Source organism: Mesoplodon mirus (assembly GCF_964341445.2).
Source record: "Mesoplodon mirus genome assembly, chromosome: 4".
In the NCBI taxonomy this organism is placed as follows: domain Eukaryota; kingdom Metazoa; phylum Chordata; class Mammalia; order Artiodactyla; family Ziphiidae; genus Mesoplodon; species Mesoplodon mirus.
In genome coordinates, this window is record NC_138979.1 from 74,378,032 (window position 1) to 74,402,147 (window position 24,116).

Genomic DNA, 24,116 nt, shown 5'->3' on the forward strand with positions numbered 1-24,116 from the left:
CAAAAGGCTGCCAAATCTTTGTGAGTGTGAATGTATGTGTGTGTGAACTTTTTTCTCTCTAGATTTCAGAATTAATAGTATAACTACAATGTACATTACATTCTCATAGTTTTAAAAGTGCCTCCACATTTGTGATTATAATTACTTTTTTATATCAAAGTATTATATTTATTTAAAAAACTTTTAATATAATACATATACAGAAAGGTGTACAAAACAAAAACTTAAAAGATCAAGGATTTATCATATGAACCATGTAACCATAGAACCCCAAAGAATATTGCTAGTTTCTATAACTGGGCCCCCAAAATACTCCTATTGTTCCACCTACCAAAGTGGCATATATCATGACTTTTACAGTAACTTCATGTTTTTTATAGTTTTACCATCTACCTACACAGACATCCTTAAAACTATAGCTTTGCTCATCTGCTTTTCAAACTTTATGTAGATAGAATCATTTAGTATTGGCATCTATCTTCTTTCATTTGTATTAGTTTGGTGAAATTCATCCATGTTGTTGATTACTGCTATAGTTCCTTCATTTTCATTGCAGTACAGTATTACTTCACATAAAGGTACTATCACATATTCATCCACTCTACTACTGACAGAAATCTGAATTATTTCTACATGCTGGCTGTAACAAATAATGCCACGCACATTCTTTTACATATCTCTTGGTGCTCATGGTGCATATATGCATTTCTCTAGCATATAAGTATGAGAGAAAATGCTGGGTCATGGAATACACATATTTACAACTTTAGTAGATAATGTCAAAATGACTGCACCAATCTGTACTGCCATCATCAGTGTATGAGAGTTTGGGCTTTTCCATACCCTTGTTAACACCTGGTATTATCTATTTTGCTTTAGCCGTTCTGGTGGGTACCTAATGCTGTCTGTGGTTTTAATTTTGCATTTCCTTGATTACTGAATCAAGCATCTTTTCACACATTTATTAGACACCTGGATAGCTTCTTTTGTGAAATGTCTGTGTTCTCATGCACATTAAGACTTAAATTTCTCTTAAAGCACAGCTTTACCTGTATCCCACATGGGTTCTAAAGGGCTTCTTGAATCTATGGCTTGATGTGTTTTGTCAGGTTTGGAAAATTCTGTGATTATCTCTTCAAATACCACTTCTGGCCAATTTTCTCTCTTTTTGCCTCTGGGACTCCAATTTTAAGTATGTTAGACCTTCTCGCTGTATCCTTTAGGTCTTACTCTTCTTTTGAATTACCCATTCTTTTATGTCTCAAAAATTCTGAATATTGTTCCTATCTTTTAGTTCACCAATTCTCACTTTTGCTTTGTCTAATTTATTAAACCCATCCAGTCAGTTCTTAATACTATTACTTTTTTTAGTCTAAAATGTCAATTTTTAAAGTTTCCAGTTCTCTGCCAAAATTCTTAATCTATTTTTGTATCTTCCTGGTACAGTAAATATTGTTATGTTAAAGTCAAAGTCTGTGCCTAATAACTCCAAGTTCTGGAGTTCCCAGGAGGCAGGTTCTACTGTCCATTTTTTTCTGCAGGCTTTCATTTATGTTGTACTGCTCCTGACTGTGCCTAGTTAGTAATCTGCTGGTATGTCAAGTACAAATAATAAGGCCTGGGATGGTGTTTTACCCTTATATTATTTTTCTAAAGAGTATTTGCCTTCCCAGGCATCCTGGGGACCCTAACAATATATCACCACAATCTAACTTCAAGAAGTGGGATGATGCAAATAGGAGATGTATCTACTATGAGGGACTGATAACCTCTGATTCATGCTACTTCTAGGGTCCAGCCTTTTGGGGACTCAATCCAAAGTGAGAAGAATATACTAGGCCCTCCCAATTCTCCGTGGGCCCTGAACTTTGATCCCTCTGTCTCCCTATGTCTCTGAGGCTATTATACTCAGCTTCTTTAAGCAATCCACTGTGGAAGTGGCCACTACCACCTAGGAAAAGCAGCCATAAATGCTGGGTTCACCTCTCTGAGTCTCTGTCTTTGTCATTCCCTGGATCTTGAGCCAGTAATTCCTCATTATCTTATTAGCTCTGAAATGCTTTCAAGCAGATTTTAAAAAATACTCTGCCTAGGATGTCTAGTTGTCCTCAGAAAAAGAGTTGGTCCAAATGACCAAGTCTGCCCAAATGACCTGTCTTTCCCAAAATATGTTTTATATGACACTAATTCTGAAAGATGCTTTTTCATGAGGAAAATAAAAATGAAGGGTTCTACTGTGAAATAGCTTTGAGTAACCATATGTTTAAAGATTCACAAAACAGGTTAGCATTTTAAAGGCTCTGGTAAGTCCTCCAGTAAAGAAACTGGTTTAGTTTTATTTAGCACAAGGTTTGCCAAACACATAGGTAAGTCCTTCTTTTCATATGGTTCCAGGAAACATACTTTGAAAAATGTAGATAAGAAATCATATCCACAGCTCTTAATATATTTTCTTCTAAATTTCTATGGGAATTTAAAAATGTTTAATCTTTTCATTCATAAAGATTTCAGGCATAAAATTGAGTTTAAACTATTTTTCCAAACTACTAAACCAAAATGGCATCATTGTTGAAAATGGGCTAAAATACATTATTTAACCTTCTTCGCAAAAAAATAACACTGGTCCGGGAGGATCCCATATGCCACGGAGCAACTAGGCCGTGTGCCACAACTACTGAGTCCGGCACGCCTGGAGCCCATGCTCCGCAACAGGAGAGGCCACTGCAATGAGAGGCCCATGCACCACATCCAAGAGTGGCCCCCGTTCGCCGCAACTAGAGAAAGCCCGCGTGCAGCATGAAGCCCCAATGCAGCCAAAACAAACAAACAAACAAACAAACAAACAAAACCCACTTCTAAAATACCTATGAAAGACCATTTATTTTGGAGTGGGGAGGAAAATTTACAGCAAGAAACACTTTAAACCCATGCATGCTATAAGTACTACACAAAACTAATTACTTCCACTTGGTATCTGAATTAAGTGATACACGATGTCTAGTTAGTTGAAACTGAATTCTGAGGTGGCACATGTTAAAAAGCAGTTATAACAAAAATGTCATCTAGGATATAATCCAAACAAGGAGAATTACATCTAGCACAGGTTAAATAGGTATATAAGAGTATGAATCAGTGAAGAATCAAGATATTCAATCTTGATATAAGTCTGAGGTTATATTGTGTTATAAGATTGTTACGAGAAATAGATTTATCACAGAACTACCATACGATGCAGCAACCCCACTACTGGGCATATACCCTGAGAAAACCATAATTCAAAAACAGTCATGTACCAAAATGTTCATTGCAGCTCTATTTACAATAGCCAGGACATGGAAGCAACCTAAGTGTCCATCAACAGATGAATGGATAAAGAAGATGTGGCACATCTATACAATGGAATATTACTCAGCCATAAAAAGAAATGAAATTGAGTTATTTGTAGTGAGGTGGATGGACCTAGAGTCTGTCATACAGAGTGAAGTAAGTCAGAAAGAGAAAAACAAATACCGTATGCTAACACATATATATGGAATCTAAGAAAAAAAAAGGTCACGAAGAACCTAGGGGTAAGACGGGAATAAAGACACAGACCTACTAGAGAATGGACTTGAGGATATGGGGAGCGGGAAGGGTAAGCTGTGACAAAGTGAGAGAGTGGCATGGACATATATACACTACCAAATGTAAAATAGATAGCTAGTGGGAAGCAGCCGCATAGCACAGGGATATCAGCTAGGTGGTTTGTGACCACTTAGAGGGGTGGGATAGGGAGGGAGGCACAAGAGGGAAGAGATATGGGAACATATTTATTATGTGTAATTGATTCACTTTGTTATAAAGCAGAAAGTAACACACCATTGTAAAGCAATTATACTCCAATAAAGATGTTAAAAAAAAGAAATAGATTTATCTCTGTATGTATGCAGTAATAGAAATAGAGTTTTAAGTAACTCACTAAGCACTTAAATATTTTAATACTTACTTGAATCTTAAATTTTTATAAAAATTCATGTTCACTAATCATGATCATTAATGTGATTATTAACACTATTAGCACTAAACATATTAAAATAGTTGTCTATGACTGGGGAATGGAGGGTGCGGGGAGAGGAAGGGAATGGGAGTGGAATAGAGGTATAAAGGGAAAAGTGAGTAACATTCTGAGAGATGTTTTGTGCAAACCACTGAATATGTGCCATGATCTGAGGAGTGTGACTAATGTGACCTTCCAGACCTGAGGGTCTAGAAAGGGGGGAAGGAAGCTTACAAATGAAGAAAGATGAATTTAAAAAAAGAAATAAAAGCAACAGGATTAGATTATATGTAGAAGGTCAAATTAGGATGATGACAAAGTCTGAGTCTGCAATTACCAAAGGGAACACAGAAAATTGAGTAAAGACAAAGTCTAGATTTATAGTTGCACGGCAGATAGGAAAGAATAGTATAAAAGCTTTAGGGAAGTGTGGAGAGTACAAAATCCAAAAAAGAACAAAAAGAGAACTGAAACACTTGTTTGATAGGAGGAAGAGCCATGTTTATCAAGCCAGAGGTATGAAAAAAAAAAAAAGGCAAAGGGAAAACACATTAGAAATCTTCAAATAGTTAAACCCCATTAAATAAAAATAACTTTGGAAATAACACCAAGAGCTAGTCAAAATTAACATTAAATAAAACAGAGATTATTAATTCCAGCCATAACCAGGCTGCAAAGCAGAAGGGAGAGCAAGATGCATAGTGCTGGAAGAATAAAAGCATACGGGAAGGGACTTTCCTGGTGGCGCAGTGGTTAAGAATCTGCCTGCCAATGCAGGGGACACAGGTTCGATCCTTGGTCTGGGAAGATCCCACAGGGTGCGGAGCAACTAAGCCCGTGCACCACAACTACTGAGCCTGTGCTCTAGAACCCACGAGCCACAACTACTGAAGCCCACGTGCCCTAGAGCCACAACAACTGAGCCAACACGCCACAACTACTGAAGCCCATGCACTCTAGGGCGCGCGTGCCGCAACTACTAAGGCCGTGTGCTGCAACTACTGAAGCCCGCGCCCCTAGAGCCCATGCTCCGCAACAAGAGAAGCCACAGCAATGAGAAGCCTGCGCACCGCAACGAAGAGTGGCCCCCACTCACTGCAACTAGAGAAAGCCCACACGCAGCAACGAAGACCCAATGCAGCCAAAACAAAATATTTTAAAAAAAGCATATGGGAAAATGCAATATAAAAAGAGTATATGGGCACATAAACAACTAAAATAGAGCTGAAAAGAAATAAACTATAAATATTAGTAAATACACATACAAGGATAGCAGTACTAATGTATAACTGGTAAGACCTTTATAAATTTTTCCACATTTAATTATCTGTTAATAAAATATCCCACAACAGGTCTTATCTGTTTAATTCCATTAAAACAGCAATTAATACAGTGACAGATACAATTAGGTATTTATTCCTACTTTAGGTCACTAAATGTTTTGTAACTTGTCTCACTCAATAATGTCCATTTATTTCTTTCTCATCATTTTAAATTATTCAATCATCTCTAAAATTTTCTTAAGGCAGAAGCTCCTCATATTTTTGGAATAAATGGGTTGAATATATGTAATAGGGAATTTTTCCTGTAAGTGATCTGTTTTCAGATGTCTCTTTGAACACACAATAGCTAGAAGCAGGGAGGGAATTCCTGCCCTTGTTTTCAGATAAAAATGATGATAACTGTGATTATCACAGATGAAGAGACCAAGACGACTAAATGTGATGGTAATCCAAAGGGATACAGTTATTCTTGTGACTCTTTGACATACATGCCATGTTTTTGTAATGTTAAGATCACAATCTATCTTTACCAGCACTTCAGGGCTAGGCAGACAGACACATTTATGACATGTTTAAACTGCTAGTCATCTTGGCAGGGGTCCCAAAGCAAAAGAGCCAATCTGGCAGCAACCACGACAAAATGTGAATGCTCTACATGTGACTACCAAAACAGATCCTTCAGAGACAAACTTCTCAATTCTCTTTGTGTCTCTAGAAGTAGGTCCACCGTTTCTTCCTATTGCAATTTCTCTGAAAACATTTCACACAATTGTAAGATATAGCAGTCTGCTAACAGTCTAACTCTGGTAAGGACAGATGACACAGAAAGCTTCTCCTTAAGAAACTGTCTTGATGTAAAAATCGTATTAAGGCAATTTAGTCTTTAGAAAAGAACAATGTCTGCTATGAAGGAGGCACTCAATAAATATTTATTGAATGAATGAGTAACTGAACGTAGGGCCAAGGTATGAGGAATAACCTGGGGATATGAAAAAATGTTAAGTATTAATTAGTGAAAGCACTAATTAAACAAAGCGCAAAGGGACATGTCTACTCCAGTCATATATCCCCATATTTTCCTCTTCATCTGGTAGAAGGCCTTGTTTGAGGGAAAATATTCCTTTTATCTCAGATAGGGCAGATGCCTACAAAGTAAAACAGTAGGAATTCACTCACCCACTGGGCTGCTTCCAGCTCCATTTGGCACTGTGAGGTCTGAAGTGCTCAACATCCCACCTAACAACATTAGAGAGAGGAGAGAGGGAATGTGAATTGGCTCTCCTTATCTGAATAACAAGGAATTGAACAGAGGTAACTCTCACTCCATTCCTAAAAAACACAAAAATAAAAACTAGCCCAGTTTGAATTTGGTGTTAACGTGTAATATGATGTAGTCAAATATACAGTCACTCGCCTATCAAGTTCTGGACATGTCTGCCTTCTTGTGCATCAATACCAAATGGTGCATATTGATAAGAATGGGGAGAGTGCTAATGGAGTGCTATAAAATCTAGGAATAATGGGAGAGGAGACACTGCATTACACGCAGTGATGCAGTAAATACACCGAAAATTTCTGCTGAATTAATGAACAAATCAGACAGGGGGAGATGGAGAAAACGCTCTAACTCCAATCAGGTGAGTCATCTCTCCACATTTTTAACATGAATGGCTCATACTCAATTTTAAATCTTTGCCTATGATATCTTAAATAAATTTTCCGCCTGTCTAGTATGGCTTTCCCATGATAAGGAAAGCTTTCCCAGGATAAGGAAAGCTTTATTTGTTCCACAAAGACTAGTACAAGGCTAGAGCCACAGATTTTCAAAATAATACTTTAAAATGGAGGCAATTATGTAGTAGTGACTCTTGCTCATCAAAGCAATAAAATTAAGAGTAGCAGAATAAGAAACTGTTTATGTTAGCAATTAGTTTTTTCTTTCTTTTAAAGAATCGGGAAGAATAAATATCAGGACATACCTGCACTGCCAGTACTTGGTGGTCTCTGAGGGGCTCCAGGGGATACATTTCTATGTAATGTGGCTTGAGGTGGAGAGAGCATGTTTGAATCTCCTAATGTTGAGCTGGCTGCCAAAGACGGGGACACAAGTGAACTCCCTGGGTTAGTGTAGGACAAAGCACTAGGGCTGGTCACAGGGACTGTGACAGACATTGAGAAGTTTTGAGGTGGCAAACCGGGCTGTAAATCAAGAAAAGGAAGAGAAAACGATTAGTTTCATTTTCATCTATATTAAATTTAATAACTTACGAACTTTAATTTGATAAGGTAACACTAGTTACTAAAAGCAGAGGATGGGAATAGGTTCTTACTAAATCAATTTGCAGGTTTAAGCTATTTTCTTTACAATTATATTTGGACATGAGAATGTTTAACATGAACATTTCCAATTTCCATTTTTTATATATTAATACATATGTACTAGTATAATGTATATATTATGTATTTCAAATATTCAGAGATGAAAATGAGAGGTCAGAGCCTGATATTAAAGTTGTGTTGTCAAGTTTACACATTATAAAATACATCATTGTTACCAAGAAAGCATAAATTAGCACTTAAATGTAAATCAGTTTAGTAACATTACATTTCTATTGGGAGATTCCAAATATAACAAAAGGGGAAAAGTATGTACATATAGTATAAACTTCATACATCAAGTTTGCCCTGGTCTGATTTAATTCACTAACATTCTTAATGGACAAGACTAAAAAAAACAAACAAAAAAAAACACAAAAAACCCCACGTTACACATATAACACAATGCAATGAGTGTAATAAAAATGCAAAAAAACCACCCTAAACAAAATTAACTACTGACAAGTTATCTTTAAACTGTATAAAGATTAAATTACAAATATTGTTATTTTATTTCCCTCCAAAATATTCCATAGTCCCTTAAAAATATTTTCTATTTTCCTCTTGCATTTCCTCCATAGATCACTTATACTTGTTAATCATGATAAATAACAATCCTCTTTATAATTTAAAGTGAGAGAAAATAGAAAACTTTACTCTCCCTACATCTTAAAACAGTGATTTGCAAAGTAAGGTAACACTGCTAATTCAAAGTTGAAAGAATGTAAATAATTATGTACTTTATTCAATAGTTTATTTCAGGTAGAAAATAACTCATTAGAAAGTATAAAACAATGGATACATGATAAAATGTTTTCAAAGGTAAAGCAATTTTACTTAAACAATGTTTTTGCAGCTTAACATTAACTGCAAGGTCACCAACATCCGTATGAGTTCAAACGGGATTTTTTTTTTTCTGTTGTTTTGTTTCTTAAGAATGGTATTAGCACAAAAAATACCTCCTTAAATCTGTTTTCCATGGGCTTCTTCTTATAGCATAGGACTACTTTGAAGAAATAATCCATAATGCATACTTTAGGGCACAGTTTTAAGAGAACTAACTCTGGTAATGAAAGAAATATCAGCATTGGAACCAATTTGTTCCACAAAGCCTACAACACATTTGTAGTATTCTGGATATGTATCCAGAATAACTGTCTTAAGCAGCTCTTGCCAATGGTGCTTCAATGAGAACTCTGAAGAACTATCAAAGGAGTATGAACTCAAAGAAGTACTGTTTCACTACGGTTAAATGTGTTAGCATGGAAAAATTTTAAACCAACTATTTGTTTTGTAACCAGTTTAAGAACACTGCTTCCTTAAATTAAAATCGAGCCAAGGCTCTCTTCCTCGATATCTACAGCGTTAAGAAAAGAATAGGAATTTGGAGGTACTGTCACCCAATTGTTTTGGGATATTAACAAAGAGCCAAATAGTAAGCTACTATTACAGCAACTGTATAAAATAATTAAAAATTATTTTGAAACACCACATTTTATAATAAATCCAGCCATTTTATATTTTATAGTCTCAAGATCTACTTAAGTACATGTAATATTTTAAAAGTCATCGGAGGGAGAGGAAGTCTCATATGCACCCTATATTTAAAATCATGGAAATTTAAACCTGGAAGGGACCTTAAAAAACTATGTGAGCGGGGCTTCCCTGGTGGCGCAGTGGTTGAGAGTCCGCCTGCCGATGCAGGGGACACGGGTTCGTGCCCCGATCCCGGAAGATCCCACATGCCGCGGAGCGGCTGGGCCCGCGAGCCATGGCCGCGGAGCCTGTGTGTCCGGAGCCTGTGCTCCGCAACGGGAGAGGCCACAGCAGTGAGAGGCCCGCGTACAGCAAAAAAAAAAAAAAAAAAAAACTATGTGAGCCAACTCACTCACTTTACAGATGAGGAAATTGGAATCCAGTATGTTTAGGTGCCCTATCCAAAGACATGGGGATAGTAAGGAGCAGAGCCTGGATTAGGATGTTTTCTCTTCACTTCTATGTTTAAGACACTGAAGACTGAAGATGTACCATTGTAATATTTATGCAATTTTATTCTGAAGTTCTATAAAACCAAAAGAAATTAATAAAATACTTTTTCCCCCTTCTACTTACTGCTGTCATCACCCGCTATGAAAATAAACAAGATGTGTTGTCAATCTCTTCATGCACAAGATAAGAGCACAAACCATACTTTAGTACTCACTGCGATTTTATGATTCCGCATCATATTATCAAATTCCTCATTAATTTTTTTATATTTTTCTTCTGTATGTGGAGTTAGCACATAGGAAGTATCAGGGTCTGGGCTGTCGCACCCTCTGTGTTCCTTCTTGTTCAGAGCCTAAATAATGAAGTTAACAAAAAGGATCAACAAATAAAAAGTAGAGGTAAAGTAAAAGTACTTACAGGGCCTCGTTTGAAAATAAAATCACTATCTTCATTTAGTTTGCTGAATCTGTCCTCCGAGAGTGGACTGTGCTCAAAGTAATCGTCAGCATCAGGGCTCTCACAACCATTAAGGCCTTTCTTTCTTAAAGTCTGAAATACAATTGGAAAATTCACACACAAATGATACTAACTTGCCATGAGTTTTTTTTGTAAAATCTATGAGAGCACAGACTGAACGAACTGGGTAATACAAGAGCCGCTGAAATGGTTTTAAATGATCACAATGCACTCTAAGTCTTCAAATAAAGTAAACCTTAGACATAAGCAAAATTATGTTCCCATTATACATTAAGAGAAAAGGAATATTTATATATTTGGATTCTTCCTTTCCAAACTTCCTAGAGAATACTAAGTTACTCACTGCTCTGACAGTTACAATCCAAATCTGATTACAGCCTGATCAACATATCTGATAGGATCAATGAGTGTGAGACCCTGAAATACAAATATATCAAGATGATATATATATATATAAAGTTACCTTTATAAAATGAACATTTCAGCAACTTCATCTACTGACATTCCTTTCTGCCTGAGAGTTTATCCCATTCATCAGAAAGAATAGGCTCAATATCCCAATAATTTCATTCCTAATTTGTTCTTAAATACTGTGATTTTGCTACATAACTCTAAGTATAAATACTCAAATACTTATTTACATATGACAGTAATGACTCCTTCCTACGTAGAATGTACGTATCGTTAGTGACTTCACGTATCTTTAAATTTTGTAAAAAAAAACTAATTCAGCATGATCTTTTCCACACTTTGCTAGCTCTTTCTACAGAGTGCCTTCATGGATTGATTTAGTCCACTGAATTGACTTTCTGGAGAATTTTCTTGAGTGTTATCAAAGTATCCCTTGGACCATACTGACTCTTTTCCTTTCTTCTTACTTTGGGGTACAAATATAATGAACAGTTGGTTTTCTGAGTTTTAATCTTTTTAATTAAAATCATCACAAAATGACTTTTTAGTATTTAAAAGAATACACTTAAAACCAAGGGCATGATAATCTATAGAATATTAATTCACTTACAGACTGTCTAAATTTTTAAAAATCCTGATGGGTCTTATTTTAAAGTAGAATTTTGGGGTTCAACAACTTAGATAGCTTTGAGACTTGCTGATTTTCCAGCCAACCACAGAGGAGTTTTAGGAAGTTAAAATTCTCCAAGTAAGCCTACCTACTTAGGTTAAGAAATATTCGAACAATAGATTAGTACTAGATGAGTGCATTTATAAATGATTATTTATATTAGATTTAAGGTATATTTTAAATTAATTCATAATAATAGATCTTGGTATCCTTTAATATATGATTTACAATAATTATGAATGCTATTTTACTCCTTTTTTTCTTGAAAGAATATAAACACACAATACATTAAGATTTGAGAATTTTTTCTTTATTTCTCTGAAATCTATTTTAAAATTTCACTTTACTCGATTTTTTTTTTTGTATGCTTAAAGGATCATAAGAAATCAGTGGTATAGCTGTGTTAGCTTCTCAAATTGCTTGGCATGCACTAGGAATCCCATACACAATGCCTGAAACTCCCAACACAACACAATCACTAAACATGAGCATATAGCAAACACTACACCTACTTCCCCAGTATCAGCCCCATGGCTCTAAGTTCTATGGGTCTAAGTAATCACATGAACTCTTATGTGTACTTAGCCATAAAAGGTCCTGTTGTTTAGAACTAAAAGGTGGACATGTATCCTCCCCCATTCGTAGTAGCAAGTTCTGCTTGCCAAAGCTCTGCAACTTGCTATCAGCAATGAAGATGTTAACACTCAGAATACTGGAACACGGTGAACTCTTATAACCAACACAGCTCTAGAAACAGAACAAATATAGTAGTCGCCTACACACAGATTTTATCATGAAGTTGATTTATTCTAGCCTGAAATCTCTGGATGTTTTCCCCTCATATTCATATATCTTAAGACTAAGTAATTCACAGCCTTGCTCTTCCACTAATAGCAATCACCAAGTATGGTCTCTGAACATTTTTAAATTACAGAAGAAAAACAATATGGCCTTTGTTTAGTAATTACACAAAATTTTTATCCTACAACAGTAGGGTTAACTCTACTTGTACCCAAGAGGAAGAACAGCGCTCTGGTATCTCCAGCTCTGCAAGTCTTCACTTTAGAGGGGGTTCCTGTCATTGTGAGAGAATTTAAGAGGCTGTATCAGCTCTGCAGATAACAAGCTAATGTACCTCTGTTGGATATCCAACTTGTGTCTACTTATCACTAGAATATGAAGAGTTGTTTTGAGGACCCAACTACCATAAAAAGACTTTTTCTGTCTTCTTTATCTTACCACATAGCATAATAGTAAAAGTTTCTCCTGTGTCACTGGTACTAACAAGTGGAATGCTGTATCTATTAACAAAGCCAGGCGAGGCATATAAGAAACAGGCTAGCTTCAGTTTTCTTATGTGCTTCAAGTTAGCCACAATAAAAACACTTGCTCAATGAAGAAAACAGTCTGAAAGGTCACCACTAAGGAGGAATCTGCTTTTAAGTGGGAAAATATTCAAGAGTACTAGCACTGTGCACTCTCTATAGCTATTACTGATGATTATAATGTTCCACTCTTAAATAAACAGGACTTTAAAAGTACTTTATTCTTGTACATGTGATTGACAGTTTTTCAGTGCCATTATGGCAAACTTAAGGGGGAAACTCCATTGTGCCAAAATAATTTCATATTTCAGGGGCGTATACCATTTAAGTTGACGTATCCCAGTTGCTTTTCTTAAATAACTGTATTCTGAAACACAGATTATGAATTGCTAAAGGGACCAGTGGTGATGAACTATTAAATTATTAATCAGTTTAAGCTGACTTGATACAACCTGTTCTGTGTCCTTCATATCAGTGTTCCAAACATGTTTAAAGATTCTAACTAGCAAGATTACTTACATGAAATGATAAAATCAGTATACCTACAATTTTCATTAGTCCATTTCTATAGAAAACAGAAATTTTATTTTTGGAGGGTCAGTTAAACACCTTTAAAAACACAAACAATTCTACTTGTCACAACAAAGTTAAACTCTATTATGATTTTAATAGACTTTCTTTTTGTGATTTTGGGAAATTTTACGTAGGTTTTAAATAATGAATGCCCTTAGCTAACATTTACCTTCAACGTTAGTTATATAGAGACAAATGGTGAAAAAATTTTAAATGGATCAAAAAATAATTGCTAAGTGTCTTTAATCTAAAACAATGCATCTGTTAGGACACATCCTCCCAGGTTATCTGATTCTTTGTGGTTTGTGCCTGTCTTCAAGCTGTTTTACAACTCTGTAGATAGAAGTTTATTTATAGAAAGCTGATAGTAATGCAAATAATTAGTGCTTATAGACACGCAAATAGATTCTGTCTGAAGGAGGTTTCAACTGACCTCTTTCCTCACAATGGAAGATGTCAATTTTGCACCTATGAAGAAAATTCATTTTGCCTTCTTGATGGGCTTATGCATTTCTCTAATCTTTGGATTTACCTTTAACCAGTTACAACATTTTTTTCTTGTTCCCTGAGTAATTAATGAGTTAAAAGTTTTGACTCATGTTCATTTTATAGCTGCCTAAGAATCATGATTTTACCTTTTCTAAAAAAAAATTGTTTTAACAGTTCTAAGAGTGAAACCACCCTTGACTCGTGATTCATAGCAGATCCAAACTCAGAGGAAAAGAGTCTGCTCTTGTTAGAACTTAGTATTGGATTGCGTACCGGTTTTTAAAAGAAAAAAGCAATGTGCTGTTTGTTATTTAAAATTTTTGAAAATATTTAATTGTCTGATTAATAATCTGTACTAATTTATTATGGTATCAAAAATTAAGGAAATATGATCAGAGAAGGATTATGACCTTTCAATTCTCTTCAAGAAGTTAAGGACAATAATCCTAATTTTTGTGACAATTCATAAATGAAATATTATTCATATCACAGTATTAAGAGTATAACCATCTAAAACTGCAAACCCCACAATCTCTTGAAACAGGGTTCCTCTCCATCTGAAGCTAACGAGTTCCGAAGTAAAATTCAAGCTGTTGGGGAAAAGAGTAGGTAGTGTTTTGCCTGTAAGCATTTCCAGGGAGAAGGGATCCCTACATGACATCTAAACTTTCTGAGCTGGATACGCCCAAATTAAACTTACAAGTAAGAGGATGTTTTCTTTTTGGTTTTGGTATTAATTAAATCAGTTTTACCCAAATGAAGAGTAACTCAAAGACTTCTACCTACTGATTAAAGACCTCATATGTAGAAAGGCTCTTAAATTTAAGATTTCCATACCAACTTAAGGAAAAACATTAAAAAACTGAAATTTAGTGGGTATCCTGGCTAGAACTTCCATTTAGGCTACATCCATCTTTATTCTTTGACTAGGTTATTTTACAATTCTGTAGAGATGGATATCAGTTTAAAACTATCAGAAAACTCACAGTAACTACAAATAATTCCTGTTCATAGAAATTGTTTTCTGTGGAATGTCACTGATGATCACATTGTGGATACTGACCGATTTTTGCTTCCCCATGTATTGGGTTGGCCAAAAAGTTCGTTCGGGTTTTTCCATCACATCTTACAGAAAAACCGGAACGAACTTTTTGGCCAACCCAAAAAATTCATTTCAGCATTCTTTACTGATGTGTGGTATTCTGAGTTCTTCTTTGAACTGGCTGTGACATCTTACTGGTTCACTCATTAGTTAATTAATTAAAATATTTGACACGTTTACTTTATAGTTGAATGACAGTAATGATTTTATACCTTCTTCCAAATCTAATCTGCAACTTTGAAGACCTACAGTCCCAACTGACTACTGTACATTTCCATTTGGATATTTGGCTAATATCTCTATTTCAATTTAACCAAGATGGAACTCATTATCTTTTATTAAATAGATCCCCTTTTTGGACTTAGCTATTCTAGTCAACACAGCAATCTTGCTGTTCACTCTTTGTTCTCTCCCCACATTAACATGAAATTCCAAATTTTGTAGGTTATTATTTCCATTTCCACTGACTATATATCCTCCTTCACTTTTCTCTCTAATTTGTCCCTTAAATTGTTACAGATTCAGTTCTCCTCAATACCACTTTGTACTTGTCACCCTTGTTTTACATCTTTGATGGCTCTCTGTGATCTAAAAGCAGTAGCCTCTAAACCTTCTAGATTATCCACCCCATCTGTAAACGTATTTCACACACAGCCCCCAATATATGCATACAATGAAAAAATTATATGCATGAATGTCAATCTTTTCAAATATTAACATGCCATATCTTAGGATGAAATATAATTTCCATTATTTTCTCCCTGAACCCTAGTGGTTTTATACATCTTACATCCCTCCTGAAATAACAAATGTAGAGTACAAAATCAAAATTCCTTAGCCTAACTGCAAGTCACCTAACAGCCTAGCTCTTTACTTTTTTTCATGTAGCACTGACATATACAATATTGAGACTTCCAGTCCATGATATCAGGATACTCTGTTGTCAACCCTGCATTCCTGGGATAAATCCAACTTAGTCATAATGTGTATGACTTTTATATATTGCTGAATTTAATTTCTGTATTAGTTAGCATAAGTGATGTTAGATGCTTTAACAAACACAAGTCTCTGTGGCCTAACACCGTGAAAGTTTCTTATTCACACAAAGGCTAATGAGGATGTTTCTTATCTCAGAGAGCCTTAGGTGAAACTATTCAGAGCCCAGTCATTTATCTTTTGGTTCCACATGAGATCTCAAGAGTTCCCATCTGGATTCTCTGCAGCTGGCTGACAAACAGAGAAGAGAGAGTATGATGATCATGTGGAAGGTATTTTACAGATCAGGCCTGGAAGTAGCATGAATCACTTCTATTAACGTTCCATTGGCCAACTCAGACACAAGACCACTCCAATGCAAGGCAGGCTGATAGTCTAGATGTGTGCCCAGGCAATGGAGAAAATGACTCAATGTGAAAATAAAAATGTCTCTGATAAAAAAATTTGTGAACTCAAAAAAGTCAACTAATATTATGTTTAGGAGTTTTGCACTTACATTCAGTGAGACTGACTTCTGATTCTTTTTAGAACTCTCCTGCTGTTTTGCTATCAAGATTAGACTAGCTTCATATAAAGAGAGTTCCCTCTTTTTTTATTCTCTGGAAGAGTTTGTGAAATATTGGTGTTATTTCTTCTTTAAAATTCTGCTAGTACTTCTTAACAAAGCCATCTGGATTTGGAGTTTCTCTGTGGTAAACTTGACAATAAGACTACTCAGATTTTCTATATCTTTCCTGATTCCATTTTGTTAAACTATATTTTTCTCAAAATTTGTCCACTGAGTCAAAATTTTGAGGCACAATGGAATCTTGAGATTATATGTGCTCAAAAAATTATATTAAAATAGCTGTTGAATAGAAAACTAAATGTTACCTTTGTGATCATCTAGTTCTCCTCCTACCTTTATAGAGGAGATTAAATTTAGGAGAGACCCAAGTTCTTACCCCCCAACCTCACATCACACAGCTATTAAGTGGCAGTACTGGGACCAGAATAAAAGTCTTCTGATGTCCAGTCTAGTGCTCTTTCCACTACACTGTGTTAGTTCAGACTGCATTAATCAGTCAACAAACAAAAGGGAGACTACATAGAGGACTGTGATCAGGAACCACTTCAACCACTGGAAAGAGAGCACACTTCTTGTGCATGTGGTTGTAGGCACTGCTTTCAGACTCCTTCCCCAGTTCTTCTATGACCTTATCCATATCTATCTCAGTTAGAAGTGTGTGATGTTCAAGCTATAGTTTCTTTGAATTTTAAGGTCTTACCCAGTATATACCGAAGTTCGATGGCAAAGGTGTCAGCAAATGGTAATGATACTTCTCCCCAACACCACCCAGAACAAACAGTTTTGGGGCCCTTGTCGTCTGGGAGCTAGATACTAGGCAGCCCAGCAGTCTCATTTTACCCACAGGGATAATGTAACTCTGTTGCGGAACTCCACATACAAATGAACACTTGGACAGAGTTGGCTCTTGGAGTACTGTGAAGTCAGGAAAGTATATCTTCAAAGCCCTGCCTCTTGGTTCTTCACTATCCGTGTGTGTGTGTGTGTGTGTGTGTGTGTGTGTGTGTGTGTGTGTGTGTGTGTGTGTGTGTGTGTGTGTGTGTGTGTGTGTACTTAAACTCTACAAATGACTTCATTTGCCTTTATCCTTTTTTTTTCCCCTTTAATCCAACAAAAATTACTGACAGCACTCTACTAGGTTCTGATATTCACTGATAAAACAGACATGGGAATCAATAGACACAGGACCTTCAAGATGGAAGAGCAGTAAGATGTGGAGATACCTTCCTCCCCACAAATACATTAAAAATACATCTACATGTGGAACAACTCCTACAGAACACCTACTGCCAGAACACTGGCAGAAGACCTCAGACTTCCCAAAGGGCAAAAAAATCCCCACGTACCTGGGTAGGGCAAAAGAAAAAAGAAAAAGCAGAGACAAAAGAATAGGGACAAGACCTGCACCTCTGGGAGGGAGCTGTGAAGGAGGAAATGTTTCCACACACTAGGAAGCCCCTTCACTGGTGAAGACAGCGGGTGGGCAGGGGGGAAGCTTAGGAGCCACGGAGGAGAGCGCAGCAACAGGGGTACAGAGGGAAAAGTGGAGAGATTCCCGCACAAAGGATCTGTGCCAACCAGCACTCACCAGCCTGTCTGCTCACCTGCTGGGGCGGGTGGGGGCTGGGAGCTGAGGCTCGGGCTTCGGAGGTCAGACCCCAGGGAGTGGACTGGGGTTGGCTGTGTGAAGACAGCCAGAAGGGGGCTAGTGCACCACAACTAGCCAGAAGGGAGTCAGGGAAAAAGTCTGGACCTGCTGAAGAGGCAAGAGACCACTGTTTCAGGATGCGCAAGAAGATTCCTTCCCCGTGTGCCCAGAAAAGGCAGAGCACCGCCTAAGTGAGCTCCAGAGACGGACGCGAGCTGCGGCTATCAGCTCGGACCACAGAGACGGGCATGGAATGCTAACGCTGCTGCCGTTGTCACCAAGAATCCAGTGTGCAAGCACAGGTCATTACCCACCCTCACCCCCACCCTCTGCAAGCCTGCGCAGCCTGCCACTGCCAGGGTCCCGAGATCCAGGGACAACTTCCCTCGGAGAATACATGGCGCGCCTCGGGCTGTTGCAATGGCACGTTGGCTTCTACCGCCGCAGGACTGCCCCGCATTCCAATTATAACCTGTATCCCTCCCTCTCCCCAGCCTGAAAGAGCAAGAGAAGCCTAATCAGCCACTGCTTTAACCCCTCCTGTCTGGGCAGGGAACAGATATCTGAGGGCAACCTACATGCAGACTGCAGGGCCAAAACCAAAGCTGAACCCCAGGAGCTGTGCAAACAAAGAAGAGAAAGGGAAATTTCTCCGAGCAGCCTCAGGAGCAGCGGATTAAATCCCCACAATCAACTTGATGAGCCTACATCTGTGGAATACCTGAATAGACAACGAATGTTCCCAAAATTGAGGCGGTGGACTTGGGAGCAACCGTAGACTTGAGGTTTTCGGTCTGCGGCTGATTTGTTTCTGATTTTTATGTTTATCGTAGTTTAGTTTTTAGTGCTTGTTATCACTGGTGGATTTGTTTATTGGTTTAGTTGCTCTCTTCCTTTTTTAGTGTTTTAAAATTTATTTTTTTAAATTTTATTATTATTTTTATTTTTTCTATATTTTTTTAAATTTTACTTTTTTCTTCCTTTTTCTTCTTCCTTTTCTTCTGAGCCGTGTAGCTAACAGGGTCCTAGTGCTCCGGCTGAGTGTCAGGCCTGAACCTCCAAGGTGGGAGAGCCAAATCCAGAACACTGAACCACCAGACACCTCCCAGCCCCACATAATATCAATCGCTGAGAGCTCTCCTAGAGATCTCCGTCTCAACACTAAGACCCAACTCCACCCAATGGCGAGCAAGATCCAGTACTGGATGCCCCATACCAAACAACTAGCAAGACAGGAACACAACCCTACCCATTAGCAGAGAAGCTGCCTAAAATCATACCAAGTTCACAGACACCCTGAAACACACCACCGGACGCAGCCCTGTCCACCAGAAAGACAAGATCCAGCCCCACCAACCAGAACACAGGCACCAGTCCCCACCACCAGGAAGCCTTCACAAGCCACTGAACCAACCTCACTACTGGAGGCAGACACCAAAAACAACAGGAACTACGAACCTGCAGCCTGTGAAAAGGAGACCCCAAACACAGTAAATTAAACAAAGAGAGAAGACAGAGAAATATGCAGCACATGAAGGAGCAAGGTAAAAACCCACCAGACCAAACAAATGAAGAGGAAACAGGCAGTCTACATGAAAAAGAATTCAGAATAATGATAGTAAACATGAACCAATCTCTTGGAAAAAGAATGAAGGAAATACAAGAAACGTTTAACAAGGACCTAGAAGAACTAAAGAGCACACAATGCTGAACAACACAAAAAATGAAATTAAAAATTCTCAAGAAGGAATCAACAGCAGAATATCTGAGGCAGAAGAACGGATAAGTAACCTGGAAGAGAAAATAATGGAAATAACTGCTGCACGGCAGAATAAAGAAAAAAGAATGAAAACAATTGAGGACAGTCTGAGACCTCTGGGACCACATTAAATGCACCAACATTCGAATTATAGGGGTCCCAGAAGAAAAAGAGAAAAAGAAAGGGTCTGAGAAAATATTTAAAAAGATTATAGTTGAAAACTTCCCTAACATGGGAAAGGAAATAGTAAATCAAGTCCAGGAAGCACAGAGAATCCCATCAGGATAAATCCAAGGAAAAACACGCCAAGACACATATTAATCAAACTATCAAAAATTAAATACAAAGAAAATATATTAAAACCAGCAAGGGAAAAGCAACAAATAACATACAAGGGAATTCCCATAAGGTTAACAGCTGATCTTTAGCAGAAACTCTGCAAGCCAGAAGGCAGTGGCATGATATACTTAAAGTGATGAAAGGGAAAAACCTAAAACCAAGATTACTCTACCTAACAAGCATCTCTTTCAGATTCGATGGAGAAATTAAAACCTTTACAGATGAGCAAAAAGTTAAGAGAATTCAGCACCACCAAACCAGCCTTACAACAAATGCTAGAGGAACTTCTCTAGGCAGGAAACGCAAGAGAAGGAAAAGATCTACGATAACAAACCCAAAACAATTAAGAAAATGGTAATAGGAACATATATGTCGATAATTACCTTAAATGTAAATGGATTAAATGCTCCAACCAAAAGACATAGACTGGCTGAATGGATACAAAAACAAGACCCATATAAATGCTGTCTACAAGAGACCCACTTCAGACCTAGGGACACATACAGACTGAAAGTGAGGGGATGGAAAAAGATATTCCATGCAAACGTAAATCAAAAGAAAGCTGGAATAGCAATTCTCATATCAGACAAAATAGACTTTAAAATAAAGACTATTACAAGAGACAAAGAAGGACACTCCATAATGATCAAGGGATCGATCCAAGAAGAAGATATAACAATTGTAAATATTTATGGACCCAACATAGGAGCACCTCAATACAGAAGGCAAATGCTGACAGCCATAAAAGGGGAAATCCGACAGTAACACATTAAGAGTAGGGGACTTTAACACCCGACTTTCACCAAAGGACAGATCAACCAAACAGAAAATAAATAAGGAAACACAAGCTTTAAATGACACATTAGACAAGATGGATTAATTGATATTTATAGGAATTCTATCCAAAAACAAGAGAATACAATTTCTTCACAAGTGCTCATGGAATATTCTCCAGCATAGATCATATCTTGGGTCACAAATCAAGCCTCGGTAAATTTAAGAAAATTGAAATCGTATCAAGCATCTTTTCTGACCACAACGCTATGAGACTAGATATCAATTACAGGAAAGAACTGTAAAAAATAAAAACACATGAAGGCTAAACAATATGCTACTAAAAAACGAAGAGATCACTGAAGAAATCAAAGAGGAAATCAAAAAATACCTACAAACAAATGACAATGAAAACACGATGAACCAAAACCTATGGGATGCAGCGAAAGCGGTTCTAAGAGGGAAGTTTACAGCAATACAATGCTACCTCAAGAAACAAGAAAAATCTCAAATAAACAACCTAACCTTACACCTAAAGCAATTAGAGAAAGAAGAACAACAACAACAAAAACCCCAAAGTTAGAGAAGGAAAGAAATCCTAAAGATCAGATCAGAAATAAATGAAAAAGAAATGAAGGAAATGATAGCAAAGATCAATAAAACTAAAAAGGGAGAAGACTCAAATCAATAGAAATAGATATGAAAATGGAGAAGTAACAACTGATACTGTAGAAATACAAAGGATCATGAGAGATTACTACGAGCAACTCTATATGCCAATAAAATGGAGAACCTGGAAGAAATGGACAAATTCTTAGAAAAGTACAACCTTCCAAGACTGAAACAGGAAGAAATAGAAAATATGAACAGACCAATCAAAAGCACTGAAATTGAAAATGTGATTAAAAATCTTCCAACAAAGAAAAGACCAGGACCAGATGGCTTCACAGGCGAATTCTATCAAACATTTAGAGAAGAGCTAACACCTATCCTTCTCAAACTCTTCCAATATAGGACAGAGGGAGGAACACTCCCGAACTCATTCTACGAGGCACCATCACCCTGATACCAAAAACAAAGATGTCACAAAAAAAGAAAACTATACAGGCCAATATCACTGATGAACATAGATGCAATAATCTGCAACAAAATACTAGCAAACAGAATCCAACAGCACATTAAAAGGACCATACACCATGATCAAGTTGGGTTTATCCCAGGAATGCAAGGATTCTTTGATATACGCAAATCAGTGTGATACACAATATTAACAAATTGAAGGAAAAAACCACATGATAATCTCAACAGATGCAGGAAAAGCTTTCCACAAAATTCAACACCCATTTATGAAAAAAACTCTCCAGAAAGTAGGCAAAGAAGGAAACTACCTCAACATAATAAAGGCCATATATGACAAACCCACAGACAACATTGTTCTCAATGCTGAAAAACTGAAACCATTTCTTCTAAGATCAGGAACAAGACAAGGTTGCCCACTCTCACTGCTATTATTCAACAAAGTTTTGGAAGTTTTCACCACAGCAATCAGAGAAGAAAAAGAAATAAAAGAAATCCAACTCAGAAAAGAAGTAGAACTGTCACCTGTCTGCAGATGACACGATACTATACATAGAGAATCCTAAAGATGCTACCAGAAAACTACTAGAGCTAATCAATGAATTTGGTAAAGTAGCAGGATACAAAATTAATGCACAGAAATCTCTGGCATCCCTATACACTAATGATGAAAAGTCTGAAAGAGAAACTGAGGAAACACTCCCATTTACCATTGCAACAAAAAGAATAAAATACCTAGGAATAAACCTACCTAAGGAGACAAAAGGCCTGTATGCAGAAAACTATAAGACACTGATGAAAGAAATTAATGATGATACAAACAGATGGAGAGAGATACCATGTTCTTGGATTGGAAGAATCAACAGTGTGAAAATGACTATACTACCCAAAGCAATCTAGAGATTCAGTGCAATCCCTATCAAACCACCAATGGCATTTTTCACGGAACTAGAACAAAAAATTTCACAATGTGTACGGAAACACAAAAGATCCTGAATAGCCAAAGTAATCTTCAGAAAGAAAAATGGAGCTGGAGGAATCAGGCTCCCGGACTTCAAACTATACTACAAAGCTACAGTAATCAAGACAATATGGTACTGGCACCAAAACAGAAATGTAGATCAATGGAACAGGATACAAAGCCCAGAGATAAACCCATGCACATATGGTCATCTTATCTTTGATAAAGGAGGCAAGAATATGCAATGGAGAAAAGACAGCCTCTTCAGTAAGTGGTGCTGGGAAAACTGGATAGCTACATGTAAAAGAATGAAATTAGAACACTTCCTAATACCATACACAAAAACAAACTCAAAATGGATTAAAGACCTAATGTAAGGCCAGACACTATAAAACTCTTATTAGAGGAAAACATAGGCAGAACACTCTATGACATAAATCACAGCAAGATCTTTTGACCCACCTCCTAGAGAAATGGAAATAAAAACAAACAAATGGGACCTAATGAAACTTAAAAGCTTTTGCACAGCAAAGGAAACCATAAAGAAGATGAAATGACAACCTCAGAATGGGAGCAAATATTTGCAAACGAAGCAACTGACAAAGGATTAATCTCCAAAATATACAAGCAGCTCATGCAGCTCAGTATCAAAAAAAAAAAAACAACCCAGTCCAAAAATGGGCAGAAGACCTAAATAGACATTTCTCCAAATAAGATATACAGATTGCCAAACACATGAAAAGGATGGTCAACATCACTAATCATTAGAGAAATGAAAATCAAAACCACAATGAGGTATCACCTCACACTGGTCAGAATGGCCATCATCAAAAAATCTATGAACAATAAAGCCTGGAGAGGGTGTGGAGAAAAGGGAACCCTCTTGCACTGATGGTGTGACTGTAAGTTGATACAGCCACTATGGACAACAGTATGGAGGTTCCTTAGAAAACTAAAAATAGAACTACTATATTACCCAGCAATACCACTACTGGGCATATACCCTGAGAAAACCATAATTCAAAAAGAGACATGTACCAAAGTGTTCACTGTAGCACTATTTACAATAGCCAGGACATGGAACCAACCTAAGTGTCCAACGACAGATGAATGGATAAAGAAGATGTGGCACATCTATACAATGGAATATTACTCAGCCATAAAAAGAAACGAAATTGAGTTATTTGTAGTGAAATGAATGGACCCAGACTCTCTTATACAGAGTGAAGTCAGAAAGAGAAAAATAAATACCATATGCTAACA

At 37.1% G+C, this 24,116-nt stretch overlaps 1 protein-coding gene across 5 annotated transcripts in view; it reads right to left on the bottom strand.

Moving 5' to 3' along the window:
* MEF2A (myocyte enhancer factor 2A) overlaps window positions 1-24,116 on the bottom strand; it is a 171,012-nt gene that overhangs the window by 36,568 nt on the left and 110,328 nt on the right. For 2 of the 5 annotated variants that reach the window (XM_082619381.1, XM_082619383.1), the window contains exons 5-7: window positions 9,899-10,036; window positions 7,299-7,518; window positions 6,496-6,555 (exon numbers count right to left, since the gene is read on the bottom strand). In XM_082619381.1, coding sequence (XP_082475507.1) covers window positions 6,496-6,555; window positions 7,299-7,518; window positions 9,899-10,036 — 418 coding nt within the window. Of the gene's footprint in view, window positions 1-6,495; window positions 6,556-7,298; window positions 7,519-9,898; window positions 10,037-10,101; window positions 10,234-24,116 lie in introns of all 5 variants that reach the window. The other 3 variants (XM_082619382.1, XM_082619384.1, XM_082619385.1) reach the window with 2 other exon arrangements.